Consider the following 14229-nt stretch of genomic DNA (forward strand, 5'->3'; position numbering starts at 1 on the left):
TAACATTAAGCTGACACTCAAAAGATTATCTGTTTATCAGTATTGACATAGTGGCAACACTGGGTATCTTCGCGCAGTCATCGCAGAAATATAAATCCAATCGTCCCCTCGACGTCTTTCAACGCCCAGAAACTCCGCATAAGAAGTTGATCATAGTACTAAAAGGGTGGAGGGTAGCCAAGCCTGGATATCAATCCAAAAGAGTGTAAAATGTTCGGGGGCGAGGTAACGAGTGAAACGCCAAGGCGATGTACGATAGCAAGAATACTAAATGGCAAACTAGAAGAGGCGAAGAGAGAACAATAAGAAAGAAGTACCGAGACGGAGAGAATCTACCGCAAGAAGCGACGGTTTTTGGTCTACAGAACGTCAGTCAGTAAAAACTCCAGGGTGGGGTTTTTGGCTTACGGTATTCTTCTCTGGGGTCAGCGGTCGACCACTCTCGATTCTTCGCTTCTTGTCTTCTAAATCTGCACGCTGCTTGTCGAGAGCGTCCTTCATTTCCTTGTGTCGAGCATAAAGTTCCTCCTCGGATTGCTTCAGCTTCGACTCTTTCTCCTGGACCTTCTGCTGGAACACCATCTTCATCTCAGCCTCCATCTTAGAAAGCTTGGCCTCGTGCAGAATGCGTTCCTCCTGAATCTTGGCGGAAGGACTTGAACAAGACGTTAATCAACTTTCGCCACAAATGACAAGAGCAGCACTTACTTGATCTCCCTAAAGACACTGGAATCCTGCGCGACACCCATGCTAAGAAGTTTCTCGCTTCGCCAGTTTTCATATAGCACATCATTCGTACGCTCTCTAAGCTCCTCCATGTAGGTCCGCACAAGCATCTGGCGAAGCTTAACGAAGTCACAGTGTTCCTCGTTGTCAACTTCGATGACACCCCAAGGGTACGCACGTCCACGGACTTGACGACCATCTTTGGTGTCAACAACATTATCTGAACCAACGACTGCGAAAGGAATCTTGCTAGCAATTTCCTCGGCTTCAGCAAGAGTTTCCTCGTCTTCATTCTCATAGCTAGGCGCCTGGAAGATATGAATGTTGTGGTGAGCGATGTCTGCAAGGATCTGCGTGCCAAGGTCAGGTAACAAGAAACGCGACACGGACAGGCGATTTACCCTAGCTTTGAAGGCAACAATTTCCTCGTCCGTCAACGTGTCAGCTTTGGCGATGACAGGGATTAGGTTAACTCGGGTGTGTAGGCGACGCATAAATTCAATGTCAAGTTGTTTCAGCCTGTGCAAGACGGAATGTATCAGATAGAGGTACAACAGAAGACAACAAAACTGCTCACGAGTGACCCGTGGGCTGAATGAAGTAAAGACAAGCGTGAACACGATTGTCAACGATCTTCTGCCGGTTTACGCGATTCTCCTGTTCTAGATATGAATCGAAGCGCGACTCAATGTTTTCTACAATCGGCCTCCAGCTAATATTACGTATAGGTGAGATATTCTCAATTTGGCCGAAATTTTTACATACCTGTCGTCGTTGTTGACAAAATCGCCAAAACCGGGAGTATCAACGACAGTGAGATGTAAACGAACACCGTTCTCCTCAATATCTAAGTGCGACTGTTAATGGCACCTCGCATGCTGTTATACGGCACTGACCTGCGCCAATACTTTCAATAGCAACCGTTTTGGGACGTTCAGCCGAAGGAGGAAGGGGCTCCTTGGGAGGGTATAGAGGCGTGTTGAAGAGGGTGTTGATCAGCGTAGACTTGCCCAAACCCGACTCGCCTAGAGAATGGTGAACATTTGAGGGCATGTAATTAAGTTGGTATAAAATAACGAACCGACGACCATTGTAGTGAACTGGAAACCTTTTCGGACGCTCTTCCTGTGCACTTGGTTTGGAAGGTTGGCAAAACCGACGTAGCCCATGAGCTTTTTGCGAATGACAGGTGAGATACCAGCGTTGTTAGATTGGGTCAACGACGGACTGGCACCGTTCGCGTAGCCATTTGGAGAGGGCGAATGGTCACCGACGCGGGAGGTGTAGGAGTCAGTCATCTGGACGCTGCTGTCAGTGATGAAGGGCTTAAGACGACTAGCAAGATGGTCCAAAATTTACTTTCGGTTGACTGCAAACGAGGAAAGAAAGATGAAGCAAACACTCGACTTCTTGTCTACACACGTGTTGCATTTGTTTGGCTTCAGTGGCGCGCTAAATCCTTGGCTTTTCGGTAAACGAATAACTTAATATTCTTCCTCACTTCTAGCCGTTAATAGGTGCGGACCAGCCGCTCATAAAAGGGCGTTTATACGATCCGATGGTATGTAAATGACAGTGCGCGGCAGGATATACGTAGTGCCATAACTAACTACAGGAAATTATATCAAATGAGTGATTACTGTATTGCTATGCGCTGATTGTGATTTATCCAACAGTTCCTCCCTAAAGCATTATAGCTTCCATACATTCCTGTTCTTTGATGTACATGTCAAACATCATCTCCCAGTCCCCCTCCCCTGAGTTAAATTTCGGCGCATTCCAGCGAGATGGGGAATATTCCATGTCCGAGGGTGTGCCTTGTTCACTGCCCCTCCGCATGTGGTAGTCTGCATCAGACTCAGAGACGCCCATCCAGGGAGACTTCGCCTGGTAGCTCGGCGAGTCACCTCTGGCTTCCACCAGGAAACCTTGGTCCTTCTCTAGATGTTCTTCCTCGGCTTCCATTCGTTGTAAAATATCCAGAGACAACGTTTTCGCTTGCGATCGTGCGCCAGTTCCAAGGGGTTCGTATGAGGGAGCGGTTGGCTTCGTCAGCTTCTTCCATGGGCTGCTTGTCTTGGATGTAGCGGGGTTGATCCGTGAATTATAGATCGTTCTGCCTCGAATCGCCAAGGCAATGTTGTCTTCGCGCACCTTACGCTTGCTAGGGCTAGCTGCCTGCTTTCGGTGGCCAGTAAAGCCCTGCACGTTGAAATTGCGGCTTGGTCTCCGCAATGGGGAGCTTGGGGATACTCTCACCGGACTCGCCTGCGAGTGACGCGAGATAACAGATTGTATAAGCGCAGTGCGTGCATCGGGAGTTTGCAAGTTAGACATTATGGAATGTATAGCGAGTAGTACGAGGGGTATTTGGCTGAAGAGTCTGGCTAACTTTGGACCTGCCGCGGCTTAGTGACTTTAAGCGATGAGGGAAGTTGTATATATGACTGAGTCTACAACCCAGCTAGCTTTTATATCATAGTAGATGTGGACGCTTTCAGGTGGACTTCTATGCATCACTTTGTGCGTGCTGTGGAAGTATGAGAAAGAGAATGTCGCTTTGGTCTTTGTCCTCGTCGGCCACATTCGTACTAGGCCACATGTCGTACAAAGCATAATTAATTAGGAAAAATAGGAGTCGCACAGTGTCCAACACTCAATGTCAGTGGAAACTGTTAGTAGTGGACACGGTGTTCATTGTATACATCAACTTGACAGACATGATATTGGCAGTGGAAATGATAATGAGAGATTGTCGTTACACTCTCCTCTTTCTTGAGTATGGGCCCCCCTGCCTAAATCATGGCGAGATATTTGCTTTGAGCTGAAAGACTAAGCACAGACCATGAGTCGCATCTCAAGTCAAAATGAAGTGGTCGTACCATCTGGACGAGAATAGTGTCCCACAGTATCAAGATCAAACTTTCCTCGGACAACGTCATCAAGGTCAAGATCTGCAGTCAGGATGTCCTCGGGCTTCCTCGTGGGACCAGCGAGTACTTTCCCCAGAGGACTGACTATCAAGCTGCCACCGTTAATCATGACATTGTCAGGATTGCGATTACTGGCATCTGCAACGGGATGGTCCGGAGGATAGTCTTTCTCGGTCGCGAATTGACACGCAGAAAGCACGAAACAACGTCCTTCGAATGCGATATGTCGCATGGAGCTTTCCCAAGTCTCACGCGAGTCAACAGTCGGTACGCAATAGATCTGCGTCCCGAGAGAGTAATAATAAGTTCGGACTGGAGGAAACAAACCGTTTGTGAGGTTTACTCAGATCAGCCTGAAGACTCACGCAAAGGCATAAAATTCTCCCTGATACAACTCGTCCATGATCTCTAGGTGAGGACGATCAGGTTTGACACTCACCAACATATGGTAGCGGATATCTTCGTCTCGACAGTACGCGTTGGCTCGACGGAGGATTGGAACTTCTTTGCTACAACGGGAAGCGTGCTTCCATCGCCTTGCCCCCAGATGAAACGTTCACATGCTGTCGGTAGTAGTTTTCGATGCTTTGCCACTAGGCCTTCAACGGGGTCGACGAATATAGCGGTACAGTAGAGCGTCCCGACATCACGCTCGATGACCCCCATGACCACAAAAACCCCTGTCGCCTTGCTCACCTCTGCGATACGATCTGTCGCTGGCGAAGGAATCTCAACCGCCGCGTTATAATACTTGACAAACTCGTCCCTGCCCTCTGAAACTCTCTCTCCTACAAAGCATGAGAAGGTCGACCATTTCGGGTAGCCCCCGATGCTGAGTAAGAGTTATATGCCAAAGGTAAGACGATATGCAGACCAAGGTAGACTCACAAGCCTTCGGGAAATACAACGAGCTGTGACCCATCACGCTCTTTCGCCAGTCTAGTCAGCTTTTCAAATTTGTCCAATGTTTCTGATAGATTGAAACGGACAGTGCAGGATTGAATCACAGACGCACGAATTGTATTCGCCATAGGGAAGATAAGGAGAAAAGCATGCGGGCTTGTTCATCGATAAGCTTATAACATATTTTGGATGATTCGCCATACACTCGTGATCATGATGTCGGACCGATTAATAGCGGCCGCCCCGCCCAGAGATACAGTCTATTATTGAGATGGAAGTATAGAAGATATGACATTTTCTTGACGCTTTGGAAGCCATTCCGTAGGGAAGTCTTTGAGACTTGGACGCAATCCACCTCTGCCTCGAATATGATCACCCTTCTTCGATTTCCGCACTTTAGAATCGAGATGTCGGGTATCCAGTGGTAGTCGCTGATATGGTGCCTCGCCCTCAGCCTAACAATTATGAGTATTGGTGATAGCCGACGTCAAGCTCGACCTACATTTGCTTCGAGAACCAGCTTATCAAGCGTATCGCTGATCCATTTTAAATTCATGTTGGCTCGCGGAAAGTCCTCGCACGCAATCTTGATAAAACCATGCTTGGCCGCATCCTCATCCGCTGAAACGCCAGAGTCTCTTGGGGGCCCTGGCATCCACCGCACGCCGGCGAGGAGTTTTGCTCTGTGAAAAGCTACTTCGTTCCGCAGGGGAAGATGCGCGACCGGGACGACAACACTCCGCTTAGCTGTCAATGGATGTTGTTCCCCAGCAAAATCGACGGACCGTATGACGAGGGGCGTGGCGGCAGTTGGAGGGACGAATGGTTTGCGGAACGCTAAATTTTTAAAATGCGAATGAGTGGACGTCTTTAATTCGGGTGGTCAATCATGGCTGACCTACGAGTTTTGGAATCTCGTGCTCAATTAGTCGCATATAGTATAATGTCTGCCGCTGCTGACGGTGTAATAGGTATCCGGCCACTGGCACATCCAATCCTCCATCTGGCTGAAAGTGCTGAAGCATTTCTTCGTCATCTGCTTTCGACGCCTTGGATATCTTTTTTCGCATGGATACTTGTGTAGTAGCATGAAATTGCCTAGCGGCCATCATTGAAGGCGGACCGCGTCGACATGGCGGAAGCAACCACATATTCAAGGAGTATGCAACTTGGAATTCAAAGAAGTCGTTTAGCTGTAAAACCGACTTCGAAAATGGAAGTAAGCAAACAAGAACAAACTCTGATCATTCACGATGAACTTGTATATCTCGCCTAAACTTGAAAGATACATCGTCTGATCATGGTCGTAAGTCTCTTTCGCTACGTCGGAAAGACCTCCATATGTTAATTCTGAAAAGTTCTTGAAACTGGAAATCAAAGCTGAGCTGGAAAACGTCACAGATCTCGCCCCTTCTGGTGATGATTTCGAGTACTTCTTCAAAGTGATATTCGGTGACCTCATCGTGTCTTGTATTCTGAATACCCCGTGCAGGTTGTCTGCAATAGTTGTCACGAGGAACATAAGAAGTTCGTCACGTTGAAAAGATTGGTACGTATATTCACTTCATGATGATGGAGGATTCCATCTCGTTCCTCTAGGAAACACGAAATATCTCGAATAGCAGAGGCTCAGCTCACCTCGTTTGGCGTTGTGGTAATTGTAAAAAGGAAAGCTCCGCTAGCTTTGTCGCTGAACCGTCAAAACCATACTCCGCCGAATCAAATGGACAATTTGCCACCCTATTGAAGATGGAGTGTCGTGGGTTAGAGTTCACGGACTTTGCTCCAGTTTGTATTTTATTCTATCGTGTTTCTTAAATCTCATTATATGAGAATGTCACAGGTTGGGCGGTGGTCATGCAAGGGAGAGACCGGCACTAACTTCTCTGATGTTGACCTTGAAGATGATGACTGGGTCGACTATGACGAGAAGGTAAGGCAGTACTTTGTTTTGGCTTTATAATCGTGACGATCCACCGAGTCCCACTTCAGGCTAAAGTTGATGTTCGCATTTCAAACATTGAAAGTCGATGGACCAGGGCGTGAATCATCAGGAGGAAGGTTTCATCAGTATATCTACAACAGGTGCAAGATACAGTCGTGTAAAGTACCTTTCGAAGTTTCAGTACATCGTAGTGTGATAGATGCGAAAGATAACTTTCGGCTTATAGAAGATCTTTGCCATTGTCCCTCGGTCTGGTTCAATCGGAAAAGGTGTTTTCATCTGCCACGCCTCGAAAAGTTTGCCTTACATACAAGCCATCGGTCATTAATCATTCCTTGTTTAACTTGACAGGGGGAAAGCTTGAAGAACCTAGTATATAGCTATGCTCTCTATGAATCCATATGCCGTGTGCAATATTTACCCTGCCTTGATAACTCCAGATCTTAGTGCCCTTCCAAGTTAACGTCGATTTTACTCACGGCTTCGCGAGCTGCAACTTGTTCCGTCATACCAGTCCTACTTTCCAATGCGGTCCGTATACACTGGCACTTAGCGTAGAACGTCGCCTACTGGGTGACTTCAGGATGCAGTATGTGGGAGTGCTGAGTGCTCAGACTAGTGGGAAGAGGAATGAGAAAGTATTTGGAGATCTGGATTGTCGATACTCGAAAAGGACTATGGGGAATGAGATCTTGAGATGCGGATTCGGTCGGTGAGTCCAAATATATCTCGTGCTGGTGAGTGAACGTTCATGCTGACATGTTCCAGCGTTTCGTCGGGCTGCGAAAGGAACAACTACTGAAGTTCCTTCTATATGGTCCGCCTACGGAGACTAAGACTTCGAGCGAGTTGGAAGCCGTTTCAGGTGGAGCAGTGCTTCGGCCCGTCATGTTTCAGGATACTGGCGCCAATCAACATCTCACGAGGCTTCAGGCGATGAACTGGTCCTCCACGTCTCCCTCTAAACTCCACGACTCCAAGCTCTGACCGCGGTAGTATAATGCACGGTGTCCTGCCAAATTCCCTAGCACCGCCCAATCCTTTGCATCAACTACGCCCTCCTCAACCGCTTAGGATGAAGAATAGAGATAAGAGCAGCACACTCGAGGGGCACACCTGGGCGCATCGTCCGCCTCCTGAGGATGTCTATGAGCATCTCGAAGAGTTCTTCCCGGATCATGATCTCGACAAACCCAGCATTGAAGATTCTCGTGGAACACCTCCTACTTCCGTAGAACAGACCTACGGAATTCCAAATATCGTTGATAGAGACAAAGCGCTGGTACCACCACAGAAGTCTATCCGTACTGTTGTAGAACAGCACAAGAAGCGGATAGATCGCGTTTCCAGGGGTGAGCCATCAGCCGACACGATGGTCTGGCGGAAGAGGAACACGAAAATATGGGGCGGTCCAATCGAGGAAATCGATCCCTCGTTGCAGACGAAGGCGAATCTTGACCCCTATGCAGCTGGTCCTGACAGGAGTGAGTTTTCTGTTTACTTCATTGTTGCGTTAAGCTAAATTGTTATTTAGTACTCAAATGGGTCCGTGGTGAACTCATCGCCAAAGGGACGTATGGCCGTGTGTATCTCGCTCTCAATGCCACCACGGGCGAGATGTTCGCTGTCAAGCAAGTTGAAACCCCCATAGCTGCCAGTCATAGTGACAGAAAAGACAGCCAACGAATGAAATCTGTACAAGCATTCAAAACGGAGATTGAGACGTTGAAAGATCTCGACCATCCTCACATTGTGCAGTACCTTGGGTTCGAGGAGACAAAGACATTCTTGAGCATGTAAACCCGTGGAAACGATGGTTGTCTTTGACAGGTATACTCATTTAGATTTCCAGTTTCCTGGAATACGTGCCCGGTGGCTCGATTGGACGTCGCCTGCGAGATCATGGCAAATTCGACGAGGAAGTTACGAAATCGTTCACCGGACAGATTCTCGAGGGTCTGGAATATCTCCATTCCAAGAATATCATACACCGAGTAAGCTTCATCTATGATTGTTTGTTCGTACCTCATCGTCTCGTATAGGATTTGAAGGCAGACAACATTTTGTTGGAGAGCACGGGAATTTGCAAGATCTCTGACTTCGGAATTTCAAAACGCGCTGACGATCCCGATGGGACGGCGTCACATGTGATGCAGGGCACAGTTTTTTGGATGGCACCGGAAGCCATACATCCCCAGAACAAGGGCTATAACACTAAAGTTGACATATGGAGTGTGGGCTGTGTTGTCCTTGAGATGTGGTCAGGGAAGCGGCCATGGAGTGATGACGAAGCTGTGACGGTCATGTTCAAGGTTCGTTTTTTTGTATGTACCGCTTACCTGCGGTACATTCATGCGTTTACTGCAGGTATACCAGAATAAGCAACCCCCGCCCATATCTTCCGATGTGGTGCTGTCCGATCTTGCAAAGGACTTCAAGGACAGATGTTTCACAATGCAAGCTTTGTCATTTGCCGTCTTGTTTGCCGTGCTCATGGATGATGCCTAGTGATCCGGAAGAACGCGCGAGCACTGCAGAACTTTCGCAACATCCGTATTTGGAGCTTCCAAGGGGCTGGGCATTTAAAAGTTTCAAGTAGGGCCTCATTCCATATCCCCTAACTATATCAGCCATTTCTTGTCGTATCTACTCTTATGTGTTCCAATCGCGCGTCTTTCGCTCGCTGTTCTCAAGGATCTCTTTTCCAATTAGAGAATGCGCCCGTTGCTGTCTCCCCCACATCATCTCCCCGACCCCGCAAAGTCTTCTTTGCAAGATTCTTGGAATCTACTACTACTTGTCCGGGGGAGGGCTATCGATCTTGCAGGCATACTGCATGCCGTAGTACATCGGTCCTTGGATGTCAACAACCGGCAGAAATAAGTTTCTTACCCTCGAAGGACCACTTCAACTTTACTGATCCACGCGAGTTCCTAGTACGTTGTGCATAATTCTTCGAATTTCTCCGGGTGATTAACCTTAACTGTTTCCCGGGTTGAGCCTCAAGTACCGGCGCTATGAAGTGTTTTCCAACAATTCAACCACAGGGGTGACAGGACCATGTGCCTCCGATACTCAATGCAACCTGCCGGGCCTGTGTGCGTGCGTGAACGTTCACATCGAAATTTCGTTGCCTGCCAATTTCAATTTCCGCCTCATCTTACATCAAGTTACATACTGTGGTTTTTAACAATAGCCAACGCCTTACTGTGCGCACAACTGAGTTGTACTCGATCTCCATCGTCATTCAAGTTTTCACGTTCACTTTCAGCACCTTATGCGTGCGAGTTCCGATTTCGGCTGTCATGCAGCCAACACCTCGCACTATCTTTTGTTTCAATACAACTCCTTGACATCTGCAACGTACCATGCACGCAGACTCGGATGCTATTTTCGCAGTACAAGATAGACAACAATATACTACGTTATGCATATTGATGCGCAAAAGAAATCTTCTATAGTGCTAGACCCAAATTCGCGCAGAATTTCCTTTTACAAGACGAGCCAGCACAACGGCAATCACTTGTATAGGAAGAAAACTAATCAGCATAGACCCCATCGCTCATTCCACAGCGACTCGTACGAACTTTTACTTTGCCTGCGCGACATCTAGTAGCGCAAGTCTAACCTGAATGCTAACTACGAATGCTAAACCTTGTGCGGAAACCCAGTGGGTCGGCTCGACACTTGCAGACCTCTGCTCGAGCAGCTGCACTCGTTCAGAAGCAAAAGCAACATTATAATCATGTACAACCGCGACCTGTCATAGGCGGAACTGACGTGAAAAAAGGAAGAGAAAAAGAACGTGACATAGTCCGAAAAACAGTGAAGCATCATGGTGCGCTATGTTGCTTCAATTCTATTCTCCCGCAACTAATTATATCGGACAGTCAAGCGCAATGAGCTTGGAGTTCAGCTCCTTTCTCGGGAATTACATTCGCAAATATTTCGCGACCTCTCTTTTCCAGTACCATCGAAAGCATTCGTTCGTATTGCACAGGAGCATCTGGAAATGCATGGACTAGACCCCAAACAAGGCTCTGTTCTTCCTGATATCGGCTTCACCCTCCCACCACTCCTAGGCTCAAACATCGATGAGCATTTCCACAGAATCGGCAGTCAGTCCGCTCAACCATGGCTGAACATTGCGAAAGATTTTGCATCCAACGAACTTCCTCCAAAACCCGATCATTGGGACATTCAGTCGGGATGGACGAAGTATCACTTCCTTGCTGATGGTTCGAGCTACAGCGAGCATGTCGAGTTCCCACAGCACGAGGGGAATGCGGAAGAAGTGCTCACATTTGACGTAGAAACCATGCCCACATATCATCCTTATGCCATCATGGCATGTGCTGCCTCAAAGAATGCCTGGTACAGTTGGATATCGCCCTGGTTACTCGGGGAATCGGTTGAGCAACAGCACCTCATTCCCTTGGGAGATACGCGTTCCCCGCGCGTAGTCGTTGGTCACAACATCTGCTACGACCGAGCGCGCATTCTGGAGGAGTATAGCTTACATGGAACTCAGTCCCGCTTTCTCGATACGATGGCTCTGCATGTTGCAGTGAAAGGAATATCCTCCCACCAAAGACCTGCTTGGATGAAGCACCGCAAATCTAAGGAGACTCAGAATGTTCGTCGCGCCGAAGCGGTCGAGGCTGTTATGGAACTCATGCGTAATGTGGAGTTTAAACACGACCAGGAGGCCGATGAAATCAAACGAGAAGAACTACGCTGTCTCCGTGCTGATCTCGAGGAGAGCCTTCCGCAGCTCGAAGCTGCCGATACCGATGCCGTGGAAGCTGATCTCTCAAGTAAGCGCTGGGAAGACCTGACGTCTGCCAATTCGCTGGCTGATGTCGCTAAGCTGCACTGCAATATTCAGATGGACAAGGAGATCAGGATGGATTTTATGAAGTTGGCCCCAGAAGAGATAACAGATAATATCCACGACTATCTCAACTACTGCGCGCAAGACGTCTTCGTTACTCACGCTGTGTTCTCTAAGGTGCTATCGGCTTTTCTCGACCGCTGCCCTAGTCCCGTGTCATTCGCTGGCATTCTCGCGATGGGTTCTAGTTTCTTGACGGTGAACGAGTCCTGGGAATCATATCTTGCGGATGCAGAAAGGGTTTACAAGGAATTAGATGGGAAAGTGAAAAGGCGACTTGTCGAACTCGCAGAGCAAGCCAAGGATAGGATGAAGGACGAGTTTTGGAAGGATGACCCTTGGCTCTCCCAACTCGATTGGACACCCAAAGTAGCAGGGAAATCTAGGGGTGTCGTGCCTGCCGATAAGGTGTGTAGCGATGTCGATGTACCGAACTTCTGTTGACTTCTTCCTTTTATAGCTTGACTCTACGGCAGCGTGCCCATTGACTATTCCCGATTCTTCTCCCCGACGTAAGAAGTCCACTCCTAAGGAGGTCAAACCAAAGGTATTTTGGCCGAAGTGGTACTGGGATCTCGCGAAGCCCAAGAAAGACATGCCTCCCGGCACGCTGGACGTCACAGTACGGAATCGCATTGCCCCAATTCTCCTTCGTTTGTCCTGGCAAGGGTGGCCACTTTTCTACTCCCGGGAACACGGCTGGACCTTTCGCGTTCCGGGGGATGCCGATTTTCCTACCCGTTTTTCTCAGCTTGACTTCTATGATCCTGCGGATGACACCTTACAAGACATGCGGTTGAAGGGAGGTTTCGTTTTCTACAAGTTACCACATAAAGACGGAGAGAGGGCGAACGTGGGCAGTCCGCTCGGGAAAACGTTCATGAAATATGCGCAGGATGGGACGCTCACGAGCCCTGGCGACGAGGCGAAAGATGCATTGGACATGAACGCGCAGTGCAGCTATTGGATCAGCGCGCGTGATCGCATCTTAAATCAGATGGTAGTCTGGCAGCAGGAAGCATTAGATCTTCAGTTCGAACCACCTGAATCTTCGAACGGACCCCAGAAATGGGGTATCATCCTTCCTCAGGTGATTACAATGGGCACTGTGACGCGCCGCGCTATCGAGAGGACATGGCTCACGGCGAGCAACGCGAAGAAAAACCGCGTTGGCTCAGAGCTCAAAGCCATGGTGCGCGCACCCAAGGGGTACGCCATCGTTGGCGCGGATGTGGACTCAGAAGAGCTATGGATTTCGAGCTGTATGGGTGACGCACAGTTTGGATTACACGGTGCTACGGCTCTTGGATGGATGACCCTTGAAGGCACCAAAGCCGCAGGAACAGATCTTCATTCAAAGACAGCAAGCATCCTGGGCATCTCTCGTGACCAAGCGAAGGTGTTTAACTATTCCCGAATCTATGGTGCTGGGATGCGTCATGCAGTCCTTCTCCTTCTACAGTCGAATGCCGGTATGCTGCCCGATCAAGCTCAACGTCTCGCAGAAAATTTATATTCATCAACCAAGGGCAAGAACACGCATCGCACGGATTTATTTGGGAGGAAATTCTGGTTTGGTGGAACGGAGAGCTTCGTGTTTAACAAGCTGGAAGAAATCGCGCTTTCTGATCAACCACGAACTCCAGCTCTCGGATGTGGAATCACAGCTGCCCTGTCAAAGGAGCTTCTTCCGGCAAAATTTGGTTCAGATTATATGACATCACGCATAAATTGGGTCGTGCAGTCCTCTGGTGTCGACTACTTACACCTTCTCATTGTCGCAATGGACCATCTGGCCAGACAATATGGCATCAAGGCACGTTATCTCATCTCGGTGCATGACGAGTTACGCTACTTGGTTGCCGAAGAAGATCGCTATCGAGCTGCACTCGCGCTGCAGATCGCCAACCTGTGGACACGGAGCCTTTTTGCCTTTAAACTAGGAATGGATGACTTACCTCAGGGAGTCGCGTTCTTCTCAGCCGTTGATATTGACAGAGTACTCAGAAAGGAGGTTGATATGCCATGTGTCACACCTTCTCATCCTGACCCTATCCCCCCTGGAGAAAGTCTGGGCATTGCTGGTATTTTGGATAAGACAAACAACGGTTCATTGTGGAAAGATGGACGCCCCATGATTGCGGACTCTTCGCCTTCCAAAGCGTCCGACCAGCTTAACGAAGGCTATGAGCCTCCTAGTTGTCTTATTCATCGTGCTGAGAGCGCGGCTTGGCTGCGAGCCCAAGCTACCTCTGAGTTCCCTGAGATTAAGCATCTTGCGCAGCAGACATCAGGACAGGTGATCGATGCCAAGATCCGTGGCACCCAGACTGGTAATGAAGGAAAAAAGCGCGGACGCCCGGCGAAACACGCTTCCATGGATCTGGGTGACTGGGAGGCCATGCAAGAAGTGTTAAAATCAGGCAGCCTACACTGAAGGCTAGCGGTTGACATACCGATACGATCATCCTCACATAGGTGTCTTATTACGCTGTAGTGTTTTAAATTAGACCTCGCATAATATCAGAGTAACACTATTCCATGTTTGTGGCTACGAGATCTGGTTCGACTGTTTACATTGCAGCGCACAGACTTGTGAGTCTAGGGTCATGAGGGGGTGAACAGATGCCGTTGATAGCCTCTCAACATCCACCAAGGTGCCTTGTATAACATTAGTCAAAGCAATAATTTAGAGTTGTGCCTTTGAACGTGCGGGACTGGGAACTCCGTTTTCCTTCTCCTTCTCAACAAGCACGAACTCGGGTCGAATTGGAACACCTGCCATTTCCTCCTCAGCAGCACTAAGAACGAGAGACTTGAAACCGGCG

General features: G+C 48.5%; 7 protein-coding genes across 7 annotated transcripts; 3 read left to right on the forward strand and 4 right to left on the reverse strand.

Annotated features, from left to right (window-relative positions):
* Positions 1–332: 332 nt before the first annotated feature.
* BJ212DRAFT_1443874 (Septin-domain-containing protein) lies at positions 333–2024 on the reverse strand (the record flags this gene model as incomplete). Its single annotated transcript, XM_041337887.1, has 8 exons — positions 333–359; positions 409–655; positions 709–1076; positions 1128–1245; positions 1304–1438; positions 1492–1573; positions 1623–1751; positions 1808–2024. The coding sequence occupies 8 exons, from the start codon at positions 2022–2024 to the stop codon at positions 333–335; spliced, it is 1323 nt and encodes a 440-aa protein (XP_041199093.1).
* Positions 2025–2409: 385 nt separating this feature from the next.
* Positions 2410–3063, reverse strand: BJ212DRAFT_1295182 (uncharacterized protein; the record flags this gene model as incomplete). The annotated part of the gene is made up of 1 exon (XM_041332292.1): positions 2410–3063. One exon carries the CDS (start codon positions 3061–3063, stop codon positions 2410–2412), a length of 654 nt encoding a protein of 217 aa, XP_041199094.1.
* A 320-nt stretch (positions 3064–3383) lies between these two features.
* Positions 3384–5081, reverse strand: BJ212DRAFT_305002 (carbon-nitrogen hydrolase). The gene is made up of 6 exons (XM_041342873.1): positions 5065–5081; positions 4548–5017; positions 4099–4491; positions 4025–4044; positions 3609–3971; positions 3384–3558 (listed from the first exon to the last, which is right to left on the reverse strand). Exons 2-6 carry the CDS (start codon positions 4688–4690, stop codon positions 3527–3529), a joined length of 951 nt encoding a protein of 316 aa, XP_041199095.1. The 5' UTR covers positions 4691–5017; positions 5065–5081; the 3' UTR covers positions 3384–3526.
* BJ212DRAFT_1443876 (mitochondrial ribosomal subunit protein-domain-containing protein) lies at positions 4826–5587 on the reverse strand (the record flags this gene model as incomplete). The annotated part of the gene is made up of 3 exons (XM_041337888.1): positions 4826–5017; positions 5065–5399; positions 5461–5587. The coding sequence occupies 3 exons, from the start codon at positions 5585–5587 to the stop codon at positions 4826–4828; spliced, it is 654 nt and encodes a 217-aa protein (XP_041199096.1).
* A 203-nt stretch (positions 5588–5790) lies between these two features.
* BJ212DRAFT_304736 (DUF866-domain-containing protein) lies at positions 5791–6761 on the forward strand. Its single transcript, XM_041342870.1, has 6 exons — positions 5791–5868; positions 5921–6004; positions 6055–6111; positions 6162–6350; positions 6406–6495; positions 6555–6761. Exons 1-6 carry the CDS (start codon positions 5863–5865, stop codon positions 6606–6608), a joined length of 480 nt encoding a protein of 159 aa, XP_041199097.1. The 5' UTR covers positions 5791–5862; the 3' UTR covers positions 6609–6761.
* A 420-nt stretch (positions 6762–7181) lies between these two features.
* Positions 7182–9305, forward strand: BJ212DRAFT_304976 (kinase-like protein). Its single transcript, XM_041342872.1, has 7 exons — positions 7182–7991; positions 8042–8138; positions 8187–8303; positions 8360–8501; positions 8550–8819; positions 8875–8963; positions 9016–9305. Exons 1-7 carry the CDS (start codon positions 7508–7510, stop codon positions 9104–9106), a joined length of 1290 nt encoding a protein of 429 aa, XP_041199098.1. The 5' UTR covers positions 7182–7507; the 3' UTR covers positions 9107–9305.
* Positions 9306–9980: 675 nt separating this feature from the next.
* BJ212DRAFT_304819 (DNA polymerase family A-domain-containing protein) lies at positions 9981–14121 on the forward strand. The gene is made up of 3 exons (XM_041342871.1): positions 9981–10345; positions 10398–11809; positions 11862–14121. Exons 1-3 carry the CDS (start codon positions 10153–10155, stop codon positions 13836–13838), a joined length of 3582 nt encoding a protein of 1193 aa, XP_041199099.1. The 5' UTR covers positions 9981–10152; the 3' UTR covers positions 13839–14121.
* Positions 14122–14229: the final 108 nt, after the last annotated feature.

This window comes from Suillus subaureus (genome assembly GCF_016647635.1).
Source record: "Suillus subaureus strain MN1 chromosome Unknown BJ212scaffold_2, whole genome shotgun sequence".
Classification (NCBI taxonomy): Eukaryota; Fungi; Basidiomycota; class Agaricomycetes; order Boletales; family Suillaceae; genus Suillus; species Suillus subaureus.

Excerpts from the sequence above, each read along its gene's own strand:
- BJ212DRAFT_305002 (XM_041342873.1), bottom strand. The coding sequence starts at position 4,690 with ATGGCGAATACAATTCGTGCGTCTGTGATTCAATCCTGCACTGTCCGT. Across the intron at positions 4,045-4,098 it reads ATATCCGCTACCATATGTTG|GGAGAATTTTATGCCTTTGC; the intron begins GTGAGTGTCAAA and ends GAGTTGTATCAG. Across the intron at positions 3,559-3,608 it reads ACACTATTCTCGTCCAGATG|TCTTTCAGCTCAAAGCAAAT; the intron begins GTACGACCACTT and ends GTCTGTGCTTAG.
- BJ212DRAFT_304736 (XM_041342870.1), top strand. Across the intron at positions 6,112-6,161 it reads TCGTCACGTTGAAAAGATTG|GAAACACGAAATATCTCGAA; the intron begins GTACGTATATTC and ends TCGTTCCTCTAG. Across the intron at positions 6,351-6,405 it reads AGTTCACGGACTTTGCTCCA|GTTGGGCGGTGGTCATGCAA; the intron begins GTTTGTATTTTA and ends AGAATGTCACAG.
- BJ212DRAFT_304976 (XM_041342872.1), top strand. The coding sequence starts at position 7,508 with ATGCACGGTGTCCTGCCAAATTCCCTAGCACCGCCCAATCCTTTGCAT. Across the intron at positions 8,139-8,186 it reads GGCGAGATGTTCGCTGTCAA|CCAACGAATGAAATCTGTAC; the intron begins GCAAGTTGAAAC and ends CAGAAAAGACAG. Across the intron at positions 8,502-8,549 it reads CCAAGAATATCATACACCGA|GATTTGAAGGCAGACAACAT; the intron begins GTAAGCTTCATC and ends CGTCTCGTATAG.
- BJ212DRAFT_304819 (XM_041342871.1), top strand. The coding sequence starts at position 10,153 with ATGCTAAACCTTGTGCGGAAACCCAGTGGGTCGGCTCGACACTTGCAG. Across the intron at positions 10,346-10,397 it reads AAAAACAGTGAAGCATCATG|TCAAGCGCAATGAGCTTGGA; the intron begins GTGCGCTATGTT and ends TATATCGGACAG. Across the intron at positions 11,810-11,861 it reads GTGTCGTGCCTGCCGATAAG|CTTGACTCTACGGCAGCGTG; the intron begins GTGTGTAGCGAT and ends TTCCTTTTATAG.